At 43.5% G+C, this 15,722-nt stretch overlaps 1 protein-coding gene across 1 annotated transcript in view; it reads left to right on the top strand.

Moving 5' to 3' along the window:
- Nucleotides 1–15,722, top strand: part of ATP2C1 (ATPase secretory pathway Ca2+ transporting 1) — a 96,169-nt gene that overhangs the window by 17,103 nt on the left and 63,344 nt on the right. Inside the window, exons 2-4 of the mRNA XM_044295749.1 lie at nucleotides 12,164–12,274; nucleotides 13,807–13,923; nucleotides 15,331–15,420. Coding sequence (XP_044151684.1) covers nucleotides 12,164–12,274; nucleotides 13,807–13,923; nucleotides 15,331–15,420 — 318 coding nt within the window. The remainder of the gene's footprint in view (nucleotides 1–12,163; nucleotides 12,275–13,806; nucleotides 13,924–15,330; nucleotides 15,421–15,722) is intronic.

Below are 15,722 nucleotides of genomic sequence, written 5' to 3'. Positions count from 1 at the left end.
CTAAATGTCTGTCTGTACTGCTCTCCCCAGTCCCTAACTAGTACTGTGAACAGTTTAAGCATGGTCAAAACTGCTGACGGACTTCCTTTTTAAAGGGGTTTTCCAGGCTCCTGATATTGATATCCCATCGGGGAGGGTCTGACACCCTGTGCTCCTAGCGATCAGCTGTTCCTTGCAGCCCGAACTAGCTTCTGAATGGAGCAGGAAGCACAGCTCCATTCTAAGTGTAGTGGCCGTTCTAGGTTACTGCAGCTTGTCTCACATTGAAGTGAATGGGAGCTGAGCTGCAGTAACTTGCACAACCTCTACACTCTGATCCAAAGTGCCAGCTCCAGCTGATCGGTGAGGGGTTATAGAAATGTATCGTGCTTTAATCAGTAAAAAAATAAAATGGGCGGCACACATTTCCTTTAAGACAGTGTTTGGATTCACCGTTGTATTGAATGGGAATTTTATAAGAAAACAAATCTTGAACTACTCCAGTGTTCACACTAGCCATTTAGAAAAAAAACACTCTCTGGAAGAAGAGATATGAACTCTGTGCCGAGCTTTTCTGTCTTCCCCAGCTTTAAAATGTCACAGCACTGCTTTCAGCCACAATGTCGGTGTAAGTGGGCAGGAGTAAAGACAATGCTGTCATTACTGGTCACACCACTTCTGGTGCACAGTCATCCCGCAGCGTCATTAAACATTCTCCACTCCCCGGCTGTTTATTAATTGCTCATACTCAATGGTTAAACTCCCTAGTATGACAGCATTGTTGTATCGCCCTGCGGTATCTGCTTTGTGGAGATTATTCTCATTCATTTCCTGTTCAACATTCATATGTTGCAAGTACTATCCAACCGCCCCTCCCCCACGAGCCAACCCTTTTTATTTTCTCAAATTTAAAAAAACACTAGATATTCTCAGTTCCTTGTGCTGAAAACCCCTTAACAGTCTGCCTTATGTCTATCCTCGAAAGCTATTAATGGGGTATAGCCCACAAAAAAGCCAACATTTTTCAAAGCAGTACATGGGACTCATACTTTTGTATTTGCATTTTGCACTTTATAAGACGCACCTGATGAAGAAGATTAAAAAAAATTAATAAATGTTTTCATTAGACCTCAGATCAGACACCCCCCCCCCCCCATCAGAGAAAATTAATAAATTAACTTACCTCTCCTGCCGTCACTCTACAGGTCCAGCAATCTCCCCTGCAGTCACTGCTGCCTGGTCTTCTCCAGGCCTGTGCACCACTGTGTGTCGGGTCATAGTGCATACTCTACATCCTGACGCTGTAGGCAGATAGGACATGCGCAGTCAAAGAAAATAAAAAAAAATGGAGACAACGCGTCCAAGGTGGGGGTTTAATCCAGATGCAACGTTTCAACCAGTGAAGCCTTTCACTGGCTTAAATGTTGCATCTGGATTAAACCTCCACCTTGGACGTGCTGTCTCCATTTTATTTTTTTTGTTTGCTTTGGTTGTTATACTAGTCATGGGAACTTGCCAATCCCCGGTGAGACGTGCACTTAACTCTGCCACGTCATAGGAGTGCTGTTCACCCATTATTTTGTCCGACAGGACATGCGCAGTGTCTGGAGGAAGACCAGGGAGCGGTGAGTACAGCAGGCACTAGCAGCGCTACAGTCACCACTCCTTGCGCCTACTGCATACTAGTGAGCTCTCCAGTTTATAAGATGTAAGACGCGCTGCCATTTTTCTACCATTTTTGGGGAGGAAAAAAGTGCTTCTTATAAAGCAAAAAATATGGTAATTAAACATTTAGTATAGTCACTGAGTTAATCAATAAAATGGGGAGATCTCTAGATCTTTGGATCTATGTGGGGTACAAGGCTGGTTCTAGCTTTGTCATGTATTATGTGATTTACATTAGTCATGGGATAACCGCTTCACTGAAGCTGCATAATAGCGCTTGCATGAGGACTTATGTTTTAGGTGCGGGGTCTCTTGACAGATGGGTGTCTAGTAGAAGAGACTAATATTTATTGATGTATTACATTTTTGCAGTTTTCTAGCATTTGAGAAGTGGGCCAACGGGTTGAGTCACATGCAGTCTTGTCCGGCCTTATTGCTGGTATGTCTGCAGGAGGACAATGATAGATTTTTGCTTTAGAACAACAGTGACCATAGCAGCTCAGACCTAGCCGTGTTTCCCCAGCAACTATGAGCAAAGGGCGCCGGTGGGTGGCATTCAGCGTGCTGGAGCAACGTCTTAATTAACGGTTTCAGAATAGTCTAGGTGCCCATTAAGGTGTGCGTGTTTTATTTTTTTATTTTTTTTCCTGTTTGCAAGACTTCTACAATACTGTTTGTTACAAGAGTGAGCAGAAAATTTGATAGAGAATACTCTGCCCCATCACCCCCAAGTCCTTTTTGGCTTGAGCTGAGGACCAGATAATGTGCCTGGAGTCAGCTTAGTCTGTAGAGTTACCTGTATACGGCTGTCTCTCCCAGGGCGTTGGTGTTTTCAGTGGAGAGAGAGGAGAAAGCTACTGGCAGATACCTACCTAAGTTGGTGACTTATATTCCAGGAGAACAAAATGAACTAGGTTTGAAATTCAAAGCTCCCGATCCTTTTCTCCCCCAGCATCATCTATCGGGGAGAACCCCTTACACATTAGGAACTCTGCTGGTCAGGACAAAAATCCTAGGATTGACCAACAATACTCTGTGTATGGGGGTCGTCTCTAAAATATGTGCACAGATTTGATCAGTCAGTTCAGAGACCATGATTAGGTCAGGGACTTGGGAGGGGATAAGTGTAACTATGAACAGGCACTTAATGGTAAAACTTGTAATAGATTTTATTAACTAACACCTATACAATTGAATTATGAAAAATAAAAGCTTAGATACGCTGTTCTCCAGCACCATTCTCTGTGGTGCTGGTCCTATACTCCTATACCAGTGCAGCACCAGGATTACCAGACCAGTACCACAGAGGACTGTGCTGTAGAAGGGGAGCATGTATCATGGTTTCTTTTATTTTAAAGGGAGTCTGTCACCACATTTGAGCATATTAGACTGATCAAATAGCGTTATATGTGCCACCGAGAACTTAAAAACTGTACCTTTGTTGTATCTAATGGAGTTTTCTTTCAGCCAAAAAGGAACTTTTAAGATTCTGTAAATGCGCCCTCTCGAGTGCCCAGGGCGGCGTCTCAATCGTCCGAGCCCCAGGCAGCACCTCCTCAACGGCTCATAACCCCGCCCTCCGTGTTCCTCTGCCCGCCCGTTTACTCTCCTCCTCCTTTTCCACTGCGGCTGCTCGGTCAAATTCATTTTTGGCTGAAAGAAAACTCCATTAGATACAACAAAGGTACCGTTTTTAAGTTCTCGTGGCACATATAACGCTATTTGAACAGTCTAATATGCTCAAATGTGGTGACAGACTCCCTTTTAAGCAATTGTGGGGTGTGTCTGAGACTTTGAATGACTGTATATTGGACAACTCCTTCACGCTAGTTACTGCGCCCCTCTGCCAGGGGACGACTGGTATGTGGTGCTTCTGTGTTGACGGAGACCTTTTTCTTCTTCTCTCTATCACTTTCTGAGCAGTGCTAACCCTGTGGGTCACACCAAGGCACTGTTCACATTTCTGGCAATTTAGGGGTTACTGCATGAAGCACTTTGATTATAATTAAATCCAACAAAAATTCTTATCCTCAAATATTCTGGGAATCATGTTAGTATAGCGCCACCTGCTGTTTACATTTCACAGCCATTCTGCCTAGGTCAGTGGTGGGCAAACATTTTAGTCAACTGAGCCAAATATCAACAAAACCGCGATTTGAAATTTCTTTTAAGAGCCAAAAATTTTTTCCCTTCCCAGGAACTTTCACTACCCTCGTCACTTCCTGTTGTGACGCAGCACGGAAGGAGGAGGTTCCTAATAGTGGGAGGAAATATGGGTGATATGAGATGTACAGGCCCTCTCCAGCTTGCCAGCACATGCACAGACATCTCTCTCATGACTCCTCCCCCCCCCCCCCAATCCAATGCACATTTCTCCAGTCCAAAAAACAGAACCAGGGCAGGCTAGTACACTGGCTGGCACTACTGTGACGGGTGAGATGGTGGGAATGGGATCCAGTAACTAAGTTGTTATAATTAATCAACCTACCTACCTGGCTGCCTCCTGTCAGTCTCAGACGATTCTTCTTTGTGTGGGCGGCGGGCCGCGGGCCTTCCCTGGTAGAGTCTGGGCTGTGGCTAGCTGGCGTGACTCGCTCCTTCTCTGCTCTGGGGGCGGAGCTGTAGCAACAGTCAGACAGACGCGAAGACGTGCCTGCCTGTGCGGCAGCGGTGGCACGCTCACTCGCAGCCACTGCTCGAGTCTCTTAGAGGCAGGCAGAGCGGGGCTCAGAGCGGCCGCTGGCAGGGGGGCCCCCTCCTTTCCATAACTCCATGTACAGCTGCGCCTAGCAGTTAGAAAACTTAGCAGCGCTAGTATTGCGGGCTGGCGCTGGGGGGCCCCTGCTAAAGAGCCGCAGTTTGCCGACCACTGGCCTAGGTGAACACACGCTCTGTCTTACTTTTCTCCCTGGCGGTGGGCTGGCTGCTTCTAAAGCCGCAGCATCTTCTCTGATTCTCCGAGAAGATACAGAGTAAGTGCAATTACAGAAAAGCTGTCGCACTTGCTATCGCTTGCTCCTCATCTTCTCTGAGAAGCAGAGGCGATGCTTGGCAAGTATTCCTGGAGTATCTGGGGATATCATTTTATTATACTTTTATTTTCATTTAAAAAACAAACAAAAACAGAAATTGTTCAGTTTTGGGATGCGCTGGCGGCCTGCTATTCAACACGTGGGCCAGTGATGTCCCGATCCCTTTCTGTGTTGGCCGTCAAAATCGCGCAGGTAGCTTTCAAAGATAATTGATCCCACTTATTTCGGGTCTGTTGATGAGTGTTGATATATCACTGAGTGACCACATGGAGGGCAAATTGACGGCGCCATCAATCTAAACAGACACAAAATAAGTGGGATCCAGCATCTTTGAAAGCTACCTACACGATTTCGACGGCCAACACAGGAAGGGACTGGGACATCACTGGCCCACGTGTTGAATAGCAGGCCGCCAGCGTGGTCTCCATTAGAAGAAAAAACTCCCGATACCGAAGTGCGACGACATTACTGGCACAACGCAGGGAGCAACAATATCCCAAGGTTCGATAAAGTCAGACTCGATGGAAGCCAGATTAAAAGTAACTCAATAATCGCTTGCAAGCTGCAAAGTAGTGGGACGCCGCTCTGCTCAGGAGAGTTTCAAACAAAAATCAGTATTAATAGGACTGATTTGGTTTTGGTAGAATAAGTTAAGGAACTTTGAAGTTTCATCATCGATTGATAGTAGTGGATTTAACATTGACCTCCGATTTATTGCAGTTTGGCCTTTTTTCATAGTTGGTAATGTGCCATTGGTGTGACTTTGCCGTCCTCACTCTTGCATTTATGTCTTTGGATGATAACGCTGGTACTTCTCTGGCTGTGGAAAGATGCCATGGAGGAACTGAAAGAAGCTGTAAGCGTCTGCTCACCTCAACCCATTCCTGGTCTTTGGTGCAAAAAAATCTTGCGTGGACAATAATCTATTAAAACCCTTGCCTATAGCTGGCAATGAATGAAAGGGAAGGAATCTCAATATAATCCTGATATATCTATGTATTCTAGTCTTTCTAGGGGATACTTATGTTTTTGGATGAAATAGATCTCTCCGTATTATATTGAGCTTCCTTCCCTTTGGAGTCTATTACACTATATATTGATCAGGATGTGTCCCTGTCTTCCTCCGTTATAATGTGTGTGTGTGTGTGTGTGTTTTTTTTTTTTTTTTTTTTGTGTTGGACGTATCTCTAAATTCCGCTCGTGTCGAGGGGAATAGAGAAAGAAAGGGGCGCACAATAGGGTAGTAGGCTCACCTTTTTAAGGTTGTGCTAGTGATAGGCACAACCCTATTGAAGACTTGGGTGAATTTTGACCTAATCACCAGGGTTGCAGCCACAGGAAAGAGGTTTCTTTCGGATAGGATGTCCAGTCCTCCTGAAGGATGCATTTAGTAAAGGAAATTCTGCTCAGGCTCAAAACCACTGGTCGAGATGGTCTTGATGATCAGATAAAGAAGAATTTTATTAGATAGTGTACATACATAAAAACAACGCGTTTCGGGGATAAACAATTCCCCTTCATCAGGTTTTTTTATGTATGCTATCTTCTAATAAAGATGAATTTTATCTGATAATCAAGACCATCTCGACCAGTGGTTTTGCACCTGAGCAGAATGTCCTTTACTACATTCCTCTGTTATAGGTTCATATGCCACCAGCAGCCTGCTGCTCCACGCTGAGCTAGACGGGAATACACAACTGATCTTTGTGCATTTTTATTTACTACTGTTATTTTTATTAGTAGTAGTATTCTTCTTCTATACTATGTTGGGATTATTTTATCTACACTGACATATTTATTTATATTTTAATACAATAAATATCTTGTCGGTGTGTTTGCATGCCTTCCTCTGGCACACGCTGTGTTTGTATTGCATGTTTGCCCTTGATTTTCCAGTGTACTGTATTTTCAGTGCATGTAACTTTTTAGATTGGAGAGTCCTTCAGGCTTTCAGATACTGAAAAATAAGTTAAAACAAGACAGAAATCTAAGATTGCATCAGCCTTTAATCAGTGTCCTCCCACAATCCCATGCAGTGCGGCCGTGTCCTTACCAGGCTGAACTTCTAAGGCTACTTTCACATTAGCGGTTTTTGCAGATCTGTCATGGATCTACAAAAAACGCTTCCGGTGCAATAATACAACCGCATGCATCTGTCATGAACGGATCCGGTTGTATTATGTCTTATATCGCCATGACGGATCCTTCATGAACACCATTGAAAGTCAATAGGGGACGGATCCATTTTCTATTGTGCCAGAGAAAACTGATCTGCCCCCACTGACTTAAGCCTCATGCACACGACCGTATGTATTTTGCGGTCCGCAAAAAAATACAGATTACGTCTGTGTGGATTCCGTATTTTGCGGAACAGAACAGCTGGACCCTAATAGAACAGTACTATCCATGTCTGTAATGCGGACAATAATAGGACATGTTCTATTTTTTTTGCGGAACGGAAAAAAGGAGAGTGTGTGTGTGTGTGTGTTTGTTTTTCTTTTTTTTTTTTTTTTTTGGGCGGACCCATTGAAATGAATGGTTCTGTATACGGTCTGCAAAAAACTGAACGGACATGAACAGAAAATGCGTTCATGTGCATGAGCCCTTACATTGTGCGCCAGGACGGATCAGCTTGGCTTCGCTTCGTCAGGCGGACAGCAAAATGCTGCAGGCAGCGTTTTGGTATCCGCCTCCAGAGCAGAATGGTGACTGAACGGAGGAAAACTGATGCATTCTGAGCGGATCCTTTTCCATTCAGAATGCATTAGGGTAAAACTGATCTGTTTTGGACCGCTTGTGAGAGCCCATGATGGATCTCAGAAACTGAAAGCCAAAACACTAGTGTGAAAGTAAATTAAGTCATGCGTATAGCAGGCCAGCACTAAAGAATGGAGAGAAATGTTGTGTCCATGCAGAGCTGAAGTAAAGGGGATATAACTCTGCTACATCTGTACCTTTCAGGATCCTAGGAAAGTTGTGGTCATGTTTACCGCCATATTTTACCTGTGTAGTAACATTGAACTCGGGAACATATTTAAAGGGATGAAACAGGGTTGTGACTAGCGCAGCATAGTGTCCAGGGATTCTCGGGTATAACTTCTTGCATTCTTTGTGAGCCTTCAAAGGGTTGCACCATCAGAAACAACCCCTTTTTAAAATTTAGGGGTGGGGAGCCAGCTTCCATCTCTCTGGCCAACAGTTGATTTGATCAGGACAAGCCATAACCTCAATGAATGGCCTCGGAGCTCCTCCCTGTGGTGGCTCTTGGCGGTATCCATAATGGTTGATATGGAGAGGGATTGTCTTCCTGAGCTAGGCCCGTCTCCTCTCCTGTGTTATGTCTGTTTTCCCTGCCCATATAATATGAATTCTAGAACGTCTTTTCATGTAACTCTACAGTATATTGTGCCGTTCTTCTATTATTCCTTGTAGAACTCCTGAATTGCCAGCAGTCTGCCAGAACTGTCCATCCGGGTGTTACCAGTTGGGAGTGTCCCTGCCCAGCCGTACACTATGCAGACTGTGCTGGGACCCCCCCAGCTGGTAACATCCAGCTGGACCTTCATTACAGACTGCTAGAAACTCATTCATTTCTAGAGGGAATAATACGGCAATGGAACTACATAGTCATAAGAAAATATGCTCCAGAACTGTATTTAGATGGAGAATGTAAGCAGTTAAAGGGGTATTGCAGTTGTTAGAAGTTATCCCCTATCCACAGTGGTAGGACCTCCACCGATCATGAGAACGAGGGCCCCGTATCCCATGCAGACCCCCTGAATGGAGCGCAGCGGCAGTTCAGGTATTCGAGTTCCTGCTCCATTCGTTTCTGAGTACAGCGCTCGTCAATCTTATGAATTCCCATAGAAATGAATGGAGCGGCCAATGCATGCCTGACCTGCCACCCAGCAGAAGGAGCCCCACCGATCTAATAGTTACCCCCTATTCTGTGGCATGTGACCACTGTTGCTAGAAATCCAAACCTGCTGGATTATTGGTTGGAAGTTACTTTGTCGCCATAGACCACAATGTAAGTCAAGTGCAACTAATCGTGCAACAGCAGGTCACAGACAAATTGGGCAGATTATTAAATATAATAATATTTTTTATTTATTTTTTGGGTCGTGGGTTGGATTGTTTGCCAGTTGTCTAGGAAGTGATGTTGCGCTACCAAAGTCACAGTGTAGCCCTGTGGGAGGCGTGCCAATGTAGATATCCAAGATGGTGTATTGAGATGCATACATATGTTTGGACACACCTTTTCATTTTATTTTTATTTTGTCTTCTATTTTCTGCAGTTTATTCATATTGAAGACAAAGGGACACAGAAGTGTTAAGCATGCCAGAATCTGGTTTATATTTTAGACTCTTTAACGTTAGCCCCCTTTGTCTCCTCTCTCAGTAAGCCTCATGTGATGGTCACCTGGGGTGGTTTCCAATGAGCAGGCATGCCTGTCTGGAGTTATTCATGGAATTTTGTGTTTGAGGTCTTCAGTTGTACTCTGTTTCATAGTGTTTAGCCTTATATTACTGCTCTTCTAATCCGCATGGCAACAACCACTCAACTAAGTAAAGGGAAACCACGGTCCATCATAAGACATGGAGGTCATTCAATTCGGAAGGTTTCCAAAACAAAGAAGGTATTCTCCAGTGCGGCCATGAAAACCATCAGACACTATGCTGAAACTGGTTGTCATAAGGGCTGCCCCAGGAAAGGAAAACCAAGAGTTAAAGGGGTTTTCCTGTCTTTTGATACCAATGACCTATCAGTGTCTGAACGGTGGGGATCCGACACCCAGGACTCCCACTGATCAGCTGTTTGAGAAGGCAGCGGCGCTCTTGTGTGCGCCATGGCCTTCTCTGTGCTTACCAAGCCCAGCGGCGTACATATATAGTGGCTGTGCTTGGTGTCACGTTCAGCCTCCTTCACCTTCTAGCGATATGCTCCAATGTCCAAGATGCAAATACTCCTTTTAATACTGTTCATTTTACTGTTTAATTCTTTGTGTTCCTTCATGGTTTTTATGCATTCAACATGAATCTGCAATGTAGAAAAACATGAAATAAAAAGATGTGTCCAAACATAATAAATAAAAAAAAAATAATAAAAAAAAAAATATATATATATTGAAGAAAATCCGCAGCACTCCTTGAAGTATAGAAAAAATGTGTAGTTTTATTCACACATGTCAAATAAGACAACGTTTCGGTTCTCTCACAGAACCTTTTTCAAGTCAAGAAAAAGGTTCTGTGAGAGAACCGAAACGTCTTATTTGACATGTGTGAATAAAACTACACATTTTTTCTATACTTCAAGGAGTGCTGCGGATTTTCTTCATTGTTTTAAGTCCTGAATCGAGGGACCACCGCTGGCACCACACAGCTACGGCTGAGTAAACGACAGGAGTGCTGCCTGAACTTCTTTTATGGATATATATATATTATTATATAATTTTTTTTCAGCAATAGTTTGCTTTTACTGTTTCTCTTCATCGTTCTATTAAGCGATGGTTCTTGGCTGCACCATCTGTATCTCTTGATAACCATTTTCTTTTGTGGATCCACAAGGAGAGATAAAGAAAGACAAATCTTATGCTTTATTGATCTCGCCGATTCCCTGACTATTATACTATACAATACAGGTGACATGCGTCTTTTTACTTTACCATATATTTCCCGTTGTTTCGTATAGGGTAGGTTTATACGTTAGTGGTATATGAGGTGGTTAATTCTGATCATGTCTACCAGTAATTGTTGCCATCATAATTGAAATGAATCTAGAATGGAAGTGTTATATTCGCATCCTATCAAAACAATCACCTGCCTGTGTACATTGTACAGACATCGACAATAACAATCTACAATTATAGCGAAACATGCCGGAAAAAATCCAGATGAAGCAATTGGAAAATGGGGGCAACGGGCAGGTTTGCCCAGATCAGAAATGGTAGACATCTGTGACGTGAACAGATTGATTTGTATCTTGGCAGAGGGTGGACCATGGGGTTAAATCATTTTTAATAATCAGTGTATCTTTAAACTCTAGGCTACGTTCAAATGCAGGTTTTTTCCTGTGGAAGGACCCACAGCAGATGCCCCACAGGTTTCTACCGAGTGGACATCTGCCAAAGCTCTTGTCCGTTCTTGGTGCATCTGGCAGATAAAGGGTGGCCATGTGATGTAGCGCGGACCCCTATTGAATACAATGCGGGCAGTTTCCACACTGCATGCAAAAAACTGTGTGTGAACGAGTCCTTATGCGTGTGAGGTAGTATTTTTAGTATATTGGATATATGCCACTGGTTCAGTAATAGCAGCCATCATCTCATCTGGGTTACTTCAATTCTAGCACTGTGTGTGGACAGCCGAGATGTCAGAGCAGAAACTTCATCTCGTATGAGCACTATGTTCTCTTCAAACAGTTGATTGTTTGGGGCCAGCACCCCCACCAATCTGATATTGATGACCTATCCCAAGGATAGGTCCTCAATATAAAAAAAAAAGTGGACTACCCCTTTGAACTGATTTTCAGTCGCAGGAAATGTGTTGTGTGTAAATTGACTTATTGGTTCCTACACAGAAAATAAAAACTGGGCCTTGTGGTAAATTGGTGACTCAAGGCATGGTTCAGTGTGGTGTTTGGTCACCATACTTGCATAGTTTAAGGGATCAACCTGGGTTATAAATTGGATTTGGCAAAAAAAATCAAAAACTGATAATAAAAGGCAGCACAGGTAAACCAGACCCAGGTAGCCAATAAACCTCTTTGCTGGTACCTGAATTTTTAGGATGCTTTCTATTGGTGTTGGTAAAAAAAAATAAAAAAAAAATCTTATTGTCTGGCTACCAAAATCAACAGTAATTTGCCCACTTTTGTATCATACGTAAATGTTGAAGGAATTAAGGAGTGGCTAAGAGCAGAGGTTGAGATAATAGGTGAAAATTGTTATTTTACAGTTTTAAGTTGGTTGTCCAGCCTTGGACCTGACAACCCCCTGGGGGCCTAACTTGTGCCTCTGAACGTATATTAAAAAAACAACAAAAAAAAAAAAAACCTTGCTCGCCTGCCACGGTGCCACTGCTGCTCTGTTCCCAGCCATTTCCAGTCCCCACAGGACCAGGAAGCTGCTTGGTCCTTTGACTGCTGTGGCCAGTCAAAGGCCTCAGTGGCCACAGCGGCTTTGACTTGGCATTCAAGCTAGTCCCTGCTGGTCCTGCTGTGATGACATCATGTACGTTTGTGTGACTGTTGCAGCCAGCCTCTGACCTCAGCAGTCAGCTGCTGTTCATGCCAGCAGCACAGTTGAGGTCTGTGATTGGCTGCAGCGATCACAAGAGCAATGTACCTGACCTAGTTGCGGCAGGATCGGTAAAGGTGAGTAATTTTTGGGTAATAATCCGAGACAACTATTTCTAGTTCAAAACAATTGCTTTGATTTGTAGCATCTTATTTTGCCCTTTTGAACCCATTGCTTATTCTGCTTCAGGCATCAACATTTCAGGATACCTCGACCAGTGAAGATGCTACAATGATTCCTGTGCTGAGTTCAAAAAAGGCAAGTGAATTGCCTGTCGGTGAAGTGGCCTGGATTCTTAAGGTAAGAGGTAGTTTGTGATCTTCATTCCCTGTAACCATTGTACTTCAGGGTAAAAAATAGCTGTTTTGGCACAGTTTTATTTATTATTTACAATGTTCATCTAACAGGTTGGATCATGTGGTATTTTTATAGAGCAGGTTGTTACGGACGCGACAATACCAAATATGACTACCGTTTTTTGTTTTCATTCAGTTTTACATAAAGCAATGCGTGAGGTGAACGCATAGCACCCGCACTGAATCATGACTCAATGGTTCTGTGTATTTATTTTTTATTTTTTTCACACATTAGTTCTGCGTTGCGTTAAAAAAAACGCAGCACTTTCTATATTCAGCGTTTTTCACTCAGCCCTGGCCCCATAGCAGTGAGGCTTCAGTGAAAAACGCATTGCATCTGGAAGCAGGTGCAGATGCAGTGTGTGGTGTGTGTATTTTTTATTTTATTTTTTCTCTTCTTCTTTCTGTTGGTTGCTAGGAAATGTTGTTTGTAAACCATCATTATTTATTATAAAAAAATAATAATAATTTGAACTTCTTTTTTCACTTTAATTTTTTTGGTCCCACTCTGGGACTTCAACTTTTGGGGGTCTAATCCTCTTTACGATGCGTCACAATACTTCTGGCAGGATCCCGCACGTGCCTCTGTCAGCGCTGACCATGGCAGTGCGAGGGTTAATGTGCAGTCATTGGTGTTTTCACTGATGCCAGCGCATACATCAGGGGTTTGGCTATCAGTGACTGCCGGACCCCTACCGCTGATCGGGCGGGCGCGGCTCCTGCACCCGCACAGCAGCATGATTACATCACTGGTCCTTAAGTCACGGCAAGGTATGATGTACATGTATGTCATGGGTCCTTAAGGGGTTATCGGCAGAACATGTTCCCATACACCAGGCTTGATCCTCTGAGCACTGGAATAAGATGCGCCTTAATAAATTAGGCATATTTCTGTCTCTCCGACTGCTGGTGCAGCTTTGAGCTATAACTTACGCCAGTTTCTGGCGTAAGTTAGAGGACATACAGCAGCATACTATATGCCCCTCTGTCTAGGAGGAATAAAAGAGGATCAGGACAACATAAAGTTAGGCCCCTTCACTTATGGCTGGCGATCCGGGGCGAAGTAATTGATGCTGGGAGGGAACTGAAGCCAGAACTGATCCCATATCTGGCCATTATCCTACATCTGACACATCAGTTGTGATGCCGGATGTCAAATGGCACCAGACAGAAAACCACTGCATTCTGTTTTTCTGTCCAGTACTAATAGTGGCTCTATGCACATATATCAGTTGTGTCCAGCTCCCAGCCTAAAGTAGCTGGTCGGACACAACTGATGTATGTAAAGATGCTCCAAAATTTCATGAGGGGTAAAAGTATTTACTGAAATAGACATTTAATAAGGGTGGGAATGATTACACTATCTTATATTATACATAACATATACTTTTTGTGTATAGAGGTGTGTTTTTTTTTTTTTTTTTTTTTTTTTTTTCCTTATGAATTAATTTCCTTGGCGTTCTCATTTTCTCACAGGCTGATCTCCAGAGCGGGTTAACAGATTCTGATGTCTGTCACAGGCGGGCCTCCCATGGATGGAACGAATTTGATATCGGTGAAGATGAGCCGCTATGGAAAAAATACATTGCACAGGTGAGACACTGAGCATAGATATTATGTACGTCCAGTGAGATCCATATTTAATTTCAGATGTGTAGAGAACAATAACTAAAGACATTACATGTACAACCTTTATACAAATGGGGACACGTAGACTCCAAATCACTCAGCATATACAGTGACGAACTTGCCTTCTAAATTCTGTGGACACACAGCTAATCCTGAATGGGGATGTCGGTATAAATGGCACATCTATGGCACGGTATCTAATAGGTTCATGACTGATCTATTACTTAGTGATTTGTAGATGCAGGTGGATATTCAAAGTTGACACCACCACCAAAGTGGTTGTCCAGGATTTTTATATTGATGACTTGCTTCGGGGTAGGCCATCAGTATCAGATTGGTAGGGGTCTGATCAGCGGTTTTCTTGTAGTTCCAGTGCCTGAGCTAGGGTGTCACATCCCCACCGATGAGATTTTGATAACCTATCCTGATAATAGGCCATCAGTATCAAAGTTATTGACAACGCCTTTAAGTCGTTACATTTAAAGGGGTTATCCAACCACTACAAAGCCCCTTCTAATGCCGGGGCCCCTCACAGTTTGTACTTGCATTGCTCCCCAGCATCCGCGCCGCCTCGGATGCCTGCATGGCTGCCGCTGCATTTCTCTGTCCTGCGGATCAAAACATTGGGCAAGGGTGGGGTTTGATCCATGTGACTGGGAGATGCAGCAGAAGCTATGTGGGTTCCGGGGAGCAAGCTAAGTACAGCCTGTGTCAGGGGAATTATAGGGTTTGGTTAACCCCTTTTTAAGTTACATGTCTGTATCTCCAGAATGACGCACCAAATCTAAGTGAAAGATATTATTACATTCAGCAGACCTAGTCCTACAAGGCATTCTGCCTGGTTTAAAGGGGTTATACTATGATTGATGTAAAACCATGAAAAATACCTTTCCAACACTGCTAGAACCAGCCCTGTACCTCACATGGGTCCAGAGAGCTCCACCTTCACTGCTCCAGTTGCTCTGCTACATTCTCTTCAGCCTGGCGTCTAAGGGAGTACGTCCTTTCTGCTGCAGCTCTCTCTCTGTAACTGCTACAGCTTCCAACAGCACATATGGCTGGTGGTAGTCGAAGATTCAAACTGAGCATGTGCGACCAGCTCAGTGAGATGGACAAAAAAAATTAGGAAAAGAACAAACAGCAGGTGGCGCTATACAGATACATTTTATTGAATAGCTCACTGGCTATACTAAATGTGTAATTACCTGCAAATACTAAAGTATTCAGATCCAGGTGCTGGTTTGAAAAATGTAGAAAATGTTCCATATACAACTCCTTAAACGCTGAATTTCAAGGTGACAGCCTTTGTTAATGTGTTTATCTTTTGCACCAAGTCGGCGACTTTAAATTTAACCTGGTTTTTCTTTTCAGTTTAAAAACCCGCTCCTTATGCTCCTGCTCGCCTCCGCTGTCATCAGTATCTTAATGCATCAGTTTGATGATGCCGTCAGTATCACAGTGGTAAGTTGCCAGCCCTCTTCACTTATCTAAATGCCTGACATAAATTCCCAGCCTAGTCCTTGAGACAAGTTCTGGTCATGGGCCGCCTTTCAGCTAAATGTGCATGTGGAAAAACTGGCCGGTATACAAGTGGGAATGCTTATCTCAAGGAAAAGCATCAGGATATGAGAGGGAATATCCAGTATGTTGTATCCTTGTCCCTATTGATGGCAGTCCTTGGGCCTGGCCAGCCCTATAGACATCTGATTGTAAGAAGGTCCTATTATTGTTGGCAATCCGACCAGTTTCTATCTAACATATGA

Source organism: Bufo gargarizans, chromosome 5, assembly GCF_014858855.1.
Source record: "Bufo gargarizans isolate SCDJY-AF-19 chromosome 5, ASM1485885v1, whole genome shotgun sequence".
Lineage (NCBI taxonomy): Eukaryota > Metazoa > Chordata > Amphibia > Anura > Bufonidae > Bufo > Bufo gargarizans.
The sequence above is the reverse complement of the archived record's forward strand: the minus strand, read 5'-3'. Positions and strand labels throughout refer to the sequence as shown.